The sequence below is a fragment of the Ovis canadensis genome, chromosome 8 (assembly GCF_042477335.2).
Source record: "Ovis canadensis isolate MfBH-ARS-UI-01 breed Bighorn chromosome 8, ARS-UI_OviCan_v2, whole genome shotgun sequence".
Classification (NCBI taxonomy): Eukaryota; Metazoa; Chordata; class Mammalia; order Artiodactyla; family Bovidae; genus Ovis; species Ovis canadensis.
In genome coordinates, this window is record NC_091252.1 from 68838994 (window position 1) to 68854069 (window position 15076).

The 15076-nt window shown below is 38.9% G+C and overlaps 2 protein-coding genes across 2 annotated transcripts; both read right to left on the minus strand.

Moving 5' to 3' along the window:
• Nucleotides 1-1160: 1160 nt before the first annotated feature.
• On the minus strand, nt 1161-2204 carry LOC138445109 (trace amine-associated receptor 6-like). Its single transcript, XM_069598908.1, has one exon. It carries the CDS (start codon nt 2196-2198, stop codon nt 1161-1163), a length of 1038 nt encoding a protein of 345 aa, XP_069455009.1. The 5' UTR covers nt 2199-2204.
• A 5487-nt stretch (nt 2205-7691) lies between these two features.
• Nucleotides 7692-12790, minus strand: LOC138444644 (trace amine-associated receptor 7a-like). Its single transcript, XM_069597987.1, has 2 exons — nt 12644-12790; nt 7692-8756 (listed from the first exon to the last, which is right to left on the minus strand). The coding sequence occupies exons 1-2, from the start codon at nt 12788-12790 to the stop codon at nt 7692-7694; spliced, it is 1212 nt and encodes a 403-aa protein (XP_069454088.1).
• Between the last annotated feature and the right edge of the window lie 2286 nt (nt 12791-15076).

Consider the following 15076-nt stretch of genomic DNA (forward strand, 5'->3'; position numbering starts at 1 on the left):
CATTTTCAAGTCTATATTTCATGCAATAATCACTATAGAAATTTCCAATATATCACCAGATCAACTTAAAATTTTTCAAATCATCGATCTGAAATTTAGGCTTTAGAAGTTAGTTTTATAATTCATAAAATGTCTTTTAATATTGCCAGTTTAATAAGTTTTATTGCTCTCCCAAACCAATGATAAATGAAGCATAAATCAAATGATTTAGGGCAATTTGCAATAACTGAACCAACAAAGTATCTCATAAGCATATGAAGTGTGATAAAACTTAAAGAAGAATCAATGAATGGATCAGGTACATCGAGTAATCGTGAGACCAAAAGTGCTACATTGTGAAGCCCAGGCTTTTAACTGCTTTTCTCTGTCTCTTAGCCACTCTGATCTTGTGAGTCTCTGGTAACAAATTTATTTTCTAGTAATATTTTCCATCTTTTTAGTCTGCTTTCTAACCATAAGAATAATATTTCTGTACAGTAGCATCTTAACAAAGCCAGGTGTGAAAAATAATAGAAATTCTATCAATACCCAAAACTGATTTAAACAGGTTGAAAATCACTTATTAAGCAGACAGCACTTACTAATCCCTCCATCCCATCATCTCTGACATCTGTGTAAGCTTGGCACCATTGTATGCCAGGGGCAGGATGTAGAAGATGCTGAAGCCAGTTCCTGACACAGACACCACGCAGACTTAAACATAATACTTTTAACTGCACCCCAAAAAAATTCCCTGGGAAAATAATCAAAGCAAGAAAGGCAGCAAACTGGAGAAAGTTCATCACAGAAATTTTTGATAAATTGCAAATGGGTAGATCAGTTTGTAAGGAAAAAAAGAAATAAAAGGCAACAGATATGTTTACAGGTTACAAAGGGAAGAGTCAAAGGAATAAGAGAAAAAAGGTGGGGAATGACTGCAGGGAGCGGGCAATGGCGCATTCTATAGCAGTCAACAATAATGGGTTTAACATTTATTAGTCAAATAAATATTTTTGAAGAAGCAAAAGGGAAATGCACATCCTAACAGACTGACACATTGATTTATCCAATTAAACTGGAAAAGCAATTTGTTTTCTCTGAAGTAACAATCTTACTTGATTTTTAAAAATTCATTCATGTGTAAAATGTGAAGATACCTTCAACTTCTTCAACCCAATGGCTTACATTTGTTCAGAGGACAAATTCATGCTTGCAGAACCGTTCTTGAAAACCAGCCCACTCACAATGACTTTGATGGCTTTCCTAAACCAAGGGTAAAATAAAGCATAGATCAAGGGGTTCATGGCTGAGTTATAATAAGTACACCAACAGCAAATCTCATAAATATAGGCCGGGGTTATGAAGCCCATGAAGGCATCGATTAATGAGTCAATACTGTATGGTAACCATGAAATCATAAATGCTATGACCGTGATACCCAGGGTTTTAGCTGCTTTCCTCTCTCTCTTGGCTACTCTGGATTTGTAACTGTCTGATGATGACTCTCTTTTACTACCGGTATTTTCAATCTTTTTAGCCTGTTGTCTGGCCACAAGGAAAATATTACAATAGAGAATTAGCATAACAAAAGTAGGTATAAAGAAGGATAGAAAATGTACCAACACCCAGTTTTGATTTATAACTGTCTGACAGCCTCCTACACAGTTGAGGGCACTAGACAATTCCTCTAGCCCATTCTCATTGGCACCCGTGTAGAACACGGCACCACTGTAAGTAATGGGCAGGATCCAGGAGATGCTGATGCATAGCCCCGACACAGACACCGTGAACTTGGTGGGATAGACCAGAGGGTCAGTAACAGCAATGTACCTGTCGATGGAGATGAAGGACAGGTGGAAGAGAGAAGAGTAACAAAATGCCACATCACAGCATGTGTGCAAAGCACAGAAACTTTGCCCAAAGTACCAGCAGCTCTCCACGGACCTGACCATGCTGAAGGGCATCACAGTCACTCCCACTAGAAAGTCTGTACAGGCCAGAGAGGCGATGAGAAAATTGGTTGGTGAGTGTAGCTGCTTGAAATGAAGGATGGTAGTCATCACCAGGAGGTTTCCAAACACGGCCAGGACAGCCCCAAAGCCATACACCATGTATAGAATCACGCGGGACGTGGGTGAGTAGGGGGTTTTCACACAAGATCCGTTCAAGTGCTCATAGCAGAGCTGCACAGCTGCACTGGGGGATGAGTTGCTGCTCATGATCTGCCCTTTACACTCAAAGAACTCTGTCCTTCTTGATTTCCATGGACTTTCAATGCTTCTGGAGGAAATCATACATACAGTAGGATGCCTGAGGAAATTATCAGACATTAGTACTATTGTTTTTTCAATTTTCCTTTTTATTATAAATCTTAGATAAGTTCAGTAACAGAATAAAATGCAAAAAATTTACATTGGACAAAGTCACTGGGAGTGAATTTCAACTAACTAAAGCTTAGATTGATAAAATTCCCTTTTGGTCTTAAATATCTTTAAAAAATTTTTACCTTCAGAGTTCCTCTTTGCAACAGGCACTGATATGGGAAGTAATTATAGCATCAACTCCTGTTAGGTTTATGTGCCTTACCGCCTAAAGCATATAGCCCTTCCAGATATATAAATGCCATCAATAGGAAAATCCCTAGATGGAATCCCTGTAGTGCAAGGTGTGAACTTGGAAGTTTATTTTCAGTAGTGAGTGTTAAGAAAGCTACTGCACAAACAACTGTTTTAATTAGGCCATTATGTTTCTTGAGCTCAAGATTTTTTTTCTCCTAACACTTGGACTTTCCCCCTATTTTTAGTCCTGCTGTGATCGTCTTATTGGATTTTTGTTACAGAGGTATCACAAGGTACAGGCACTGTGAGTCGATGCTTAGCCTTTCTCTCCCAATAAGAACTGATTTTTGCCTGTGCGCTGGCTACTAACAAACAGAAAAGGTAGCATACAGGGTGCGCAACTTGACTTGGATGAATTACACTTCAGGAAAACATTAAAAAAAAACCACCAGGGTATTTAGACATGTCCACATTTCTGAACTACTCGACTGTCAGTGCTCTTAGAGAAAAGATGTGTTCCCTTCTCAAGACATCATTAAAAAGAATACATGTGAATCAGTTCTAATGAGGTGAATGAAACTGGAGCCTATTATACAGAGTGACGTAAGCCAGAAAGAAAAACACCAATACAGTATACTAACGCATATATATGGAATTTAGAAAGATGGTAACGATAACCCTGTATGTGAGACAGCAAAAGAGACACAGATGTATAGAACAGTCTTTTAGACTCTGTGGGAGAGGGGGAGGGTGGGATGATTTGGGAGAATGGCATTGAAACATGTATAATATCATATAAGAAACGAATTGCCAGTCTAGGTTCGATGCAGGGTGCAGGATGCTTGGGGCTGGTGCACTGGGATGGCCCAGAGGGATGATGTGGGGGGCGGAGGTGGGAGGGGCGATCGGGATTGGGAACACATGTAAACCCATGGCAGATTCATGTTGATGTGTGGCAAAACCAATACAATATTGTAAAGTAATAATAATAATAATAGATTTAAAAAAGGAAAAAAAATAAAATGAACATGAATCTCTTGAAAAAAAAAAGACATCATTGGAAGTGGATCTATAATGTCTCCTCATCCACTTGAGAAGTCCACACATAAACCTTCCGAGTGATTCAGTCATTTGTGAACCCAAGTGATAGAACTTTCTGTCCCTTGTGTTAAAAAATGTCAACTAAGGAATAATGAACAGAAAACTTAAACATAGCAATGCATTTCTTGGTAATTTCCCACCCTTGGAATATCGGGACAGAGCAGAGCAAAAGAAAGTATTATCCAGCCTTCTTCAAGCAAGATTCCAGACTCTGGCCACTGTAGGGCCACTGATTTTGAAGATATATCTGGACTTGTTCTTTTGAATTGTGCCATAGGAATTATTATTAATTCATCTGGCCATTTGACTCCTAATCACACATACACAAAATATTCTTAATGATCTCTTAGCTTCTTCCTAATGTATTCTGAGAGTTTGATTTTGTAAAATAATCAGTTACTTAAATCAACAAAGGTGTAGGCTATGCTTTCTCACAGAGAAGGCAATGGCAACCCACTCCAATACTCTTGCCTGGAAATCCCATGGATGGAAGAGCCTGGTAGGCTGCAGTCCATGGGGCTGCGAAGAGTCGGACACGACTGAGTGACTTCACTTTCAGTTTTCACCTTCATGCATTGGAGAAGGCAATGGTAACTCACTCCAGTTCTCTTGCCTGGAAAATCCCAGGGACAGCGGAGCCTGGTGGGGTCGCACAGAGTCAGCCACGACTGAAGTGACTTAGCAGCAGAAGCAGCAGCAGCAGCAGGCTTTCTCAGCTTCAGCACTATTGACATTTGAGCCCTGATAAGTTTTGATGTGGGATCTGTCCTGTATATCGAAGGACATCTAGCAGCATCCTTGCTACTAGATGCCAGTAAAATCTCCTTAATTGTGAAAGCCAAAAATATCTCCAGACACTGAGAAGTGTCCTCTGAGGGGCAAATGTATCAGAGAGGGAATGAGTGAAATGAGCGCAGTCGTGTCTGACTCTTGGGAAACCCATGGACTCCTCTGTCCATGCCAGGCTCCTCTGTCCATGGAATTCTCCAGGCCAGAATCCTGGAGTGGGTAGCCATTTCCTTCTCCAGGGGATCTTTCCAACCCTGGGACTGAACCCAGGTCTCCCTCATTGCAGATGGATTCTTTACTGTCTGAACCCAATATATCAGTGGATCTGCCTTACTTAGAACCATGATTCTAGGCAAAAAAGAAGTATCATATGATCACAAGTATTACAAGTATCACTTGTCATTTGGGGTACAGAAATAACTTTATCTCCCTCCATTATTTTAAATTTATTCAACAATTAATTCTTTAATCCAAGACATATTTATTGAGTGCCAGGAGCTGGATACAAAGAAGTGAACAAACAGATATGACCCCTTTCTTCATGAAACTTTCAATCTTGAAAGGAGAACAAACCTTCAACAAGTAAGCAGATAAATGGATGTATGAATAAAAATTGTGAGAAGTATTACAAAGGTGAAAGACCTTTGTGTGAGAGAGTAGTGACCACCTAGACAGGCAGGTGGGGACAGTAAAGTTCCTACCAACAGAATAAACCCAAAATGCTGTTGCAATATTGTAGACTTTTAATGTAATACATGGGCTTCCTTGGTTGCTCAGTGGAAAAGAATCTGCCTGCTAATGCAGGAGATGCGGGTTCTATCCCTGGGATAGGAAGATCCCTGGAGAAAGAAATGGCAACCCGCTCCAGGGTTCTTACCTGAGAAATCCCTTAGACAGAGGAGCCTGGTGGGCTATAGAGCATGGGGTTGTAAAAGTGTCAGACAAGACTTACAACTAAAAACAATAACAGCAAATAGAATATATACTCAGAGAAAGAAAATAGAAAATGAATGAAACTATAGTTGGGGTTTTCAGACCTTTTTTTAGCATAGAGAAACTTAATGAGAAAGAAATATCACACCAAAAGTATAGAAAGAGCAAAAGAGGGAGAGAGAGAAGTCTAGCTGTGGTCTAGAAGCAGAATGGGGTGGGAGACCTGAAGCTTTTTCTGTGTAAAACCTGGACGGACCCCTAGATCTCCATAATGAGGAGCTAGATTCCTCCCAAAGTAAAGCACACTTTTCTTTTATGAAAGTATTGCAAAGTATATATGATTGTCCTTGCTGCTCTTGTTGCTTTTTGTGATGTCCTTGGTTGGCAAAGTTAACACTCAGAAATTATCTGTGGGTTCCTTGAATTTTTCACCATCTTTATTATTTCTGAACTCTATGTTTCTAAGAACCACCATCCTGATACATTAGTCGTTTTAATAGTAAAAGTGGTATTTTATAAAGTTACAGACACAGAAAACAACTTATAATACCAGGGTATAAGTGGTGGAAGGATAAACTGGAAGACTGAGATTGACATACACACAATTTCTATATATAAAGTGGACTTCCCAGATGGCTCAGTGGTAAAGAATCTGCCTGCCAATGTGACTGAACAACAAAACGGGCAGGGAGTATGTTATGCTTAAATTTTCTTCTCCTGCCATGAAACATAAATTGCATTCCATCAGTAGCTTGCAAAACAAGATTATATAGGAAAATTACCATATTGAAACCACATGAATCAAAATAAATTCATTACACTGTGTTAGAACTGAAAAAAATGTGTATAAACTGATACCATGCAGGCTAGGGTGCCTTTCATTATCTGTAAAATCAGATGGAAACAGTATGCTCAGTCACTAAGTCGTTTCCGACCCTTTGTGACCCCATGGAGCCCGCCAGGGTCCTCTGTCCATGGCATTTCCTAGGCAAGAATACTGGAGTGGGTTGCCATCTCCTTCTCCAGAAACAGTATAATTAGAAATAATACACTATTTCTAGAAATGTTTACCAATTCAAAGTATTTGTGTAATGGTAGTCAGAAATAATGTGCTAATAGATAATATTGATTTACATCAAGCTAGAAATTTTTAAAATATAGCAAGAATACTTTGATGTATATTCTCTCCTGCCCCAAAGATATCATAATCTGATTTTAAAATCTTGATGTCTATTTGAACCCTCCAGTCTTAGTATCAAGAATAATTCTCTGGAATAATTGGCTTTATTTATCCACTGTTAATTGCAGAACTAATTCTTTTTTTTTTTTGCCTTAGAACTGAGTTTGTGGGACATAAGAAAATGCGTTTCACAGCCTCTGTCTTGGCTTCATTCTGTGTCCTTCACTTCAGTTTTCTTTCCTCTTTTGTGCACACTTTTAAGCTACGCTTTCAAGTGTGTCCTCAAAATCCACTGTAAATTACTTTTAGAACACTGCACAACTAAATGAATACGGAATAAATTAATCTGAAAATAGAGTAACATAATGAATGACAGTCTTAAAACCCTGCTTTAAACATCTGCTAACTGGTTCTAAACTCTAATATAATTTTATGAGCAGACTTACTAATAAGGAAGAAGCTCACTGAATAAATAAATGCTATGATGCAAATTATCTTTCCCATTGTACATAACTGAATTGGTATTATAGTTAACAGAGTGACCACTTGATTGGTATTACCTGACTCTGAAACCACAATGTGGGAATCACAAATCTCAACACCTAACAGTGCAGACCCACTGCTTTGCCCTCCCTGAGCAACGAGGCACCACGTCATTAAGTGGTTGTATTCACATTTTAATAGAAAAATAATACAAAGGAAGAAACAGAAGATTTAGGCAGAGATTGAACTAATATAAGGTAATTAAAAGAAGGATTTATATTAACAAATATAAAGGTCCTTCACTTGTATTCTCGTCAATTTGGTCATGACTACTACAAGGGAGAGGTTATTAACCAGAGAAATACCATGAATTTCAGAAAGAGCCAAGCAACCCAAGATCACATAACATCATCCAAGTGTTCAACAGCAGGATGGGTATTGCCATCCAGGCATTTCTGGTTCCAAAGCTGTGCTGTCCCCATTACAAATAGGTTTTGATGTTATATTTACCAAAGAATTATGAACTTAAATTTAAGCATTTGGGTCACGGTTGAACTACAATTTAGTTATTTTACATTACAAAAATTGGACTTTTACAATCAACTTTTTTCTTCTCATTATCTGTCCAATGTAAGTCTATTTGCAGTTTTCCCAAACTAAGACCAAACCTATTCAGAAAACAAATTTATTGTTGAGGAATTCTCTCTCAAGACTTTGCCAGTGATAATGAGTTTGATGGCTTTTCGAAACCAAGGATAAAAGAAAGCATAAATCAAGGGGTTCATAGCTGAGTTATAATAAGCAATCCAAACCAGTATTTCATAAACATATGTGGGAGTGATGAAACCTAGGAAGGCATCAATGATGGAATCCAGGAAGTAAGGCAGCCAGGAGATGAGAAACGCCAGTACTGCGACGCCCAGGGTTCTTGCTGCCTTTCTCTCCCTCCTGGCCACTCTGTCTTGGTAGCTGTCTGAGCATCGCCCAGTCTTACTGCTCAGATTCTCAATTTTTCTAGCCTGCTGTTTAGCAATGAGGAAAATCTTGGAGTAAAGAACTATCATCACAAGGGTGGGGATGAAAAATAATAGAAAATTCACCAATACCCAACTCTGATTCACTGCAATTTGACAGCCTCCCACACAGGTGAGAGCACTTACTAGATCCTCCAGCCCAGCTGCATTCGCTCCTGTGCCAAGAAGGGAAAAAGTATAAATAATGGGAAAGAGCCAAGAGAAGACAATACACATGGCAGAAACAAACACAGTGAACCTGGTTGGATAGACCAGGGGGTCAGTGACGGCAATGTACCTGTCCAGAGAGATAAAGCACAAGTGGTAGATGGAAGCATAACAGAATGACCCATTAAAACAAGAGTGGAGTTGACAGTAACTCTCCCCAAAGTACCAGCAGCTCTCCACGGACCTCACTGTGCTGAAGGGCATCACAGTCACTCCCACCAAGAAGTCTGCACAGGCCAGGGAGGTGATCAAGAAATTGGCTGGAGAATGCAGCTGCTTGAAGTGGAGAATGGAAATCATTACCAAGAGGTTTCCAAATACAGCCAGCACAGCTCCAAAGCTGAACACTGTGTACAGGATGAGGCGGGGAGCTGGTGAGTAGGGGGTTTTCACACAGGATCCGTTCAGGTGCTCGTAGCAGAGCTGCACAGCTGCAGCAGGAGACGCACTGCTCATGATTCTCTGATTTGATACCTGGAAACCTGTCACCCTCTGTGGCCCAGGATGTCATGCCAGCTTTCAAAGTCCTTAAAAAAAAAAAAGATAAATACAATATGTTAGTAATTGCCAGCATATTCTGTCTCCATTTCTTTGTAAGTGCCAATCTTTATTTTATTTTTAAAAAATTATTTATTTTCTGTATCGCATCTTAGTTGCACCATGTGGAATCTTTTGTTGCATGGCATGGACTCCCTAGTTGTGGCTTGTGGACTCAGTACTTGCAGTGTGTGGGTTTAGCTGCCCTGCAGCATGTGGGATCTTAGTTCTCCCACCAGGGATCAAACCCATATTGCCTCCCTTGCAAGGCAGATTTTTAACCACTGGACCACTAGGGAAGTCCCCAAATCCTTACTTTCATGTTTAGAAGGTGATTCATATCTTGTAAAATAATTCACTTACAAATGCATTAACAGTTAACTTAAATCATTAAATTATTTAAATTAAAAAAATGTATTCCTTTGCATTACCTGGTCCTTCATGTCTGAGAAGTGCTGGTCTTCAAGAAGCTGTTATATGATGCTTGTTCAAATGCTACACTTTATAGGACCCTTTTCCTAATTTATCAGAGCAAGGATAATGCCCCAAACACTCTATCCCCTCAGGAGAGGAGCCACATGATTCCAATACCCAAAACACTTAAGATTGTATCCCCATAGTGGAAGGTGTAGAAAGAAAGGAAATTTTAAACCATGATTGTGTTTATGCTAAAAATAATTTTATGCCCTACTAATTTTCTGATGACATTTGACCTTTTCATGAAATAGAAATGGGAATAGTCTCCTTAAAAACTCACTCAAGGTTTGAAAGCCGTATTGTTTATTCTTACTAAGTATGGGTGACTCAATTTTCATTTTGTAAGGACCACTGATTGTTGATTCCCATTTGTCACTAGAAGTCTTTCGAAGAAGTTCTTAAGCTCTTACAGTTCTAGTTTGGGTAAAGAGATTAAATACAGAATTATATTAAAATTTAGACTGTTTTAGGTTTAGTTTTAATAATTCTTATTTGGAAAACTGAACGTGGAGAATCCAAAATATTTCCTCATAGAAATACATGAAGGAAGAGTAAGCACACCTTAAAAGCTCTTCCTGCTAAGGTTTTTATTTTGGAGAGGGAGGAATTTTGTTCTTTCTAAATGGGAACTGTTGGGAATATATTAAAGAAATAATATGAAAAATATATTTTCAGAATGTGAATATTCCTATATTATACTATGAATTTTACCATTGACAAATTCTTCTCTTAGAGCTCTAGAACAGAACTCAACTTAGACTTGAAAAATTTTTTTTCGGATAAGTGACTTCTGGTCATTTTACAAAACCAGCTTTCTAAATCTGAGGTGTAGTTTGTATTTGAAATTTTCACACTTTTAAAGTGAACAGGTTGTGGAATTATGGTAACTGTATCCACCCATGTAAGTCCCCCTGCAATCAAGGTATAGAATAGACTGTTTCCAACACCTCAGTTCAGTGTCTGTACAATAGTCATCCATTTATTTGGTATGTTAGGCATGCATTTCCAATTATTTGCTAAGGAGCGATCTATTGTAGGAACATACCACAGTTATTACATTCATATATATTTTGATATTCATTTGGACTCTTGTTCACATTAGGGCTGTTATTAGGTGTTGCTAAGAACACTCATATATAATTGTCTGTATAGACATGTGTTTCATTTCTTTTGGGTAAATTGCTGGCCCTAATGGAAAATATACGTTTAACTGTACAAGAAAATACAAACTATCTTCTAAAGTAACTGTAGCATTTTATACTCCCACCAGCAATTTATGAGTGTTCTAAATGCTTCAAGTCTTCTTCAACATTTGCTGTTGGCATGTTTTTAAATTTAACCATTCTAGATGGTGTATAGTCACATCTCATGTTTTTAATTTAATGAATGGTGGTATTGAGAACCTGTTCATGTTATTACTGGCCATTAATGTATCCACTTTTGGTGACATGTCCATTAAAAATTTTGCCCATTTTTACTTGAGTTCTAAAATTTCTTATTATTGAGTTTACTGGGTATGAGTTCTTTTGGCATATATCTTCTGAATATGACTGAATATTTGACTTTAGTTTCCTGAATAGTTTTGTGAGAATGTCTTTTAAAGAATAAAAGGTTTTATTTTTAATGAAGTCCAACTTACTATTTTTCTAATAGCTATTGTTTTTTTTTTCCTTGTCTAAGAAAGTTGTCTAACGCAGTCACAACTATTTTCTTCTATGCTTCTTCTAGAATATTTATAATTTTACTGCTAGTGTTTTATGACTCACATCATATTAATTTTAAATATGTTGTTAGGAGGGGTCTGAGATTTATTAGGAGAATGAGTAGTAGTATAAGGATATTCAGTAATTCCAGCAGAATTTCTTGAAATGACTATATTTCTCCAGTGAATGATGTTTGTTCATGTCAAAAATCAATCAACCATATGTGTGTGGATTTATTTCTGGATTCTCTTCTATTCTGTTGATCTCTATTTCTATATTTAGGTCAATACCCTTTTGTCTTGACTGAAACTTTACCTTAAGTCTTAAAGCCAAGTTGTGTAAACCTTTTACTTTTTTGTCTTTTCCAAAACTGTTTTGGCCATCTTATGTCTTTATTTTTATAAAACTTTTAAAACTACCTTGTCAAAAAAGCAAAACAAAAAACAAAACAAAACCCAGCAGTGTTCATTGTTATAAAATTGAGTCTTTAAAACAGTTATGAAGAGGGGCACTGGAATATTTGATCGGGATTTCCCCATTTAATTACATCATGTCTGGTTTTCCGACTCATTGGAAAAGACCCTAATGCTGGAAAAGATTGAGGGCAGGATGAGAGGGGGTGACAGAGGATGATATGGTTGGATGGCATCAACTGACTTCATGGGTCATGGGTTTGAGCAAACTCCAGGAGATGGTGAAGGACAGGGAAGCCTGGTGTGCTGTCGTCCATGGGGTTGCAAAGAGTTGGACGAGACTTAGCGACTGAACAACAATAACCACAACAATGATTTATGAATTTAGATGCTTTGCAAATAGCTGCAAAGCGTCTAAATTTTAAATTGCTATAGTTTCCTAACATTGAAGGATTGTACATCTTAATAATATTGAGCCTACCTAGCCAAATGCATATTTTGTCTTTCCATGGTTAAGAAGCCAAAAGAGGGAAAAAAACAAAACTAAAAGTATTATTTTAGCAAAATTAAAAAATAAAAAAAACTGAAAGAAACAATAGAGAAACAAAATATGAGAACAACTGGAAACAAGTATCAAGAGAATAGAATCAGGTCAAATACGGAAAAACATTTATCCACACTAGTGCCCACTCCAGTATTCATGCCTGGAAAATCCCATGGACCAAGGAGCTTGGTGGGCTACAGTCCATGGGGTTGCAAAGAGTTGGACACGACTGAGCGACTTCGCTTCACTTCACTTCACTTCAGTATCTGTAGACACCTGTAATCGAGTGCCTACAGAAGAAAGGGCTCTGAGTGGCCAAAGGTTCTTGCTGCATTAAACATTTTGGTAAAAATAAGCAGTATCTTGTGTTGATTAGTTTCTTTTAACTGCTCTAAAGAACTTTGGAGGGGGGAGGGAATGAGCTTATAGGCTTTAAAGTGCCAGCATAATGTTCATATAAGAGACTCCAAAGCTTTGATAAAAGCTCTGAAAGAACTCTTAATATCCTAGAGTCACAGAACTGAGTTTCTGAAAACCAAACTCCAAGCTGAAATCTGTAGGGCCCTGAATTACAAGGCAAACAGAATTCTCAAATTTCTAGAGCCTCTTTCACTAAAAGTCTGGCATTGATTAGCAAGGAAAGGGATTCTTGAAACTAGGATGGTGACATAAAGGCAGGTCCTAATGAAACTGGTTACCTCCAACCTCTAATTCTGTCAAGTCTTCTCTGGCAGAAGCAGCAGCCCTTCCCCCACTGCCTGATGCATTCAGTCTTCCTTTCTCTGAAGGAGCTGCAATGTCCTCCTCTGAGGTAGTTGCTGTAAGAACACACCTGGACCCTCCTCGGGGCATCCCCTCACACCTGTCCTCATCTCCTCACCTATCATCAGGACCCAGTCCTAGCAGGACCCAAAGGGAACGGTACAAAGTGAGACTCATGAAGACATGTATCTCCAAACTGAAGCGTGTAGGATTCTGCCCATCTATATGGACAGAAACCCAAGGAATATATATGAGAATGGATCTCAAGTGTGTGATATCAGTGTGGAAGTTGAGTAAAGCAGGATCAGGCTTAATGTATTAATAAAGACCCACCATGCGGCACATAATCTTTAGTGAAGGAAGAGTTGAAGAATCTTAAAGACATGCTCTGCTCAGTCATGTCCAGTTATTTGCAATCTCATGGACCGTAGCCTGCCAGGCTCCTCTGTCCATAGGATTTTCCAGGCAAGAATACTGGAGGGGGTTGCCATTTCCTTCTGTGGGGGATCTTCCCAACCCAAGGATGAAAGTCACGTCTCTTGAGTCTCCTGCTTTGGCAGGTGGATTCTTTACCACTGATCCACCCTGGAAGCTTTAAAGACATGCTGTGAAACAATATTAAACTACTTTAATGCAGTAAGATATAATAAGTCCTGAGATGTTTTAATCACAAGATGTAGTCCCCAAAATATTGGACTTCCCAGGTGGCTCAGTGATAAAGAATCTACCTGCCAAGGAGGGGGCGTGAGTTTGATCCCCGGTTCAGCAAGGTCCCCTAGAGAAGGAAATGGCAATCTGCTCCAGAATTCTTGCCTGGAAAATTCCACTGATAGAGGAGTCAGTCAGGCTACAGTCTATGGGGTCGCAAAAGAGTTGGACACGACTTAGAGACTAAACAACAAAACCCCTAAAATATACCAACACTGTTACAGTTTATTTTCATTAGGTAAGAAAAATATATACTAGGAATATGCACTGCCGGGAGCCAGCACGGGAGATCCCACCCATGACAAGGTCATGTGGAGAGACCTGATGGGCAAGGCGAGTCAGATCTCAAGGGGTCCTCTGCCTGAGCATCTATCCCAAAACCAAAATGTGTCTGTTTACTGTCTGCTATACTATACTCTTCTTACATAACAGGGGCTATCCCCGACCACCTTTCTCTGGAAAGAGTTAATTCAGAGCTCCAGTTAACAGTTTCCTGCGTATAAAAAGAATGTCTCTGTTTAAACCCCTTTGACGGCTTTCTAACTTACCTGACCGGTCTGCCCGGACTTTTACAACTTGTGAATTGTTTACAGCCCCCCAGCCGTGAGAGGCATGAAGCTTAAAACATCTTAAAGATATAGAGCCTTTTAGAGCTAAGAATTAGCTTGAAGGGTTCCATTGTTGAGTTAATGTTTGCTGCCAGGCCTCCATATTCTTTATCTTTTAGGCACCTGAAGGATATTAATCAATGTAATTGGGATATAGAAAAAGGAATATAGTAGTTTTGATGTTAGCAATACTAGACTTTTAAGTTAATGAATTTTCTCTTTGTTATAAATTACTGTACTTCTTTCATTGTTATAAATTGTTGTATCCTTGCTATGTAAGAATGTAACTTTATTTAGTGCTTTCTGAGAGTGGTACCATACTTTGGGAAGAACAACACTTTTAAGGTTTTCTGGTTGACAGACCCTTATCAGAAAAGGGCTGTAAAATGTTAATTGGCCCTGTGGCCAGAAGATGATGTAAATCACCTAAGACTTGTGTATACCACTAGGTATGCAGAGAGAAAGCCTGGTCTCGATAAGAGTCAGGGCTGCTGACGCTGCATAATTTTGTATTATCCATTGATCTCTATGTACAATCAAAAGTATAAAAGGCCTTTCGGGACAATAGAAGATGGGCCAGTCACTGGGAAGACTGGTTTCCCCCGTGTCAAATCTCTCTCTTTTTCCCTCTCCCTCCCTCTCCTTTTCAGGCTGAATTCCCATCTGGAAAGCGGAGGCTCGCCAAGTCTGCTTACTTGCCCTGGCTTCTAAGACCCACAGGAGAGAGAGCCTAAGGCGGGGCACCCTCCACTATTCAAGAGGGTGCTGGTGGCCTAACGTAGATGGTGCAAACCTCTTGTCCTGAGGTTTTATTAGTTCTCTGCGTAAACTAAGTTATTCAGCCTCTTTTCTCCACTAAATTTTCCTACTATACTATTTTTCCTAATCTCTCTTATATTTCTAATTAAATAATTCTAAGACACCACGCTGTCTCCCCTTTGAATTACCCTGGAACCACCAGGGCTGGACCCCAGCATGCACACAAAATGTATTTTCATTAAAGTGAAAGAAGCAAACATCTTTTGAGGTCGACACGTACACATTGCTCTATTTTAAATGG

Bases quoted from the DNA above. Each gene is read 5' to 3' on its own strand.
- LOC138445109 (XM_069598908.1), bottom strand. From the start codon at position 2,198: ATGAGCAGCAACTCATCCCCCAGTGCAGCTGTGCAGCTCTGCTATGAG.
- LOC138444644 (XM_069597987.1), bottom strand. From the start codon at position 12,790: ATGCCCCGAGGAGGGTCCAGGTGTGTTCTTACAGCAACTACCTCAGAG. The intron at 8,757-12,643 runs GTTGGAGGTAAC...CCTGGGCCACAG, and splicing joins AAGACTTGACAGAATTAGAG to AGGGTGACAGGTTTCCAGGT.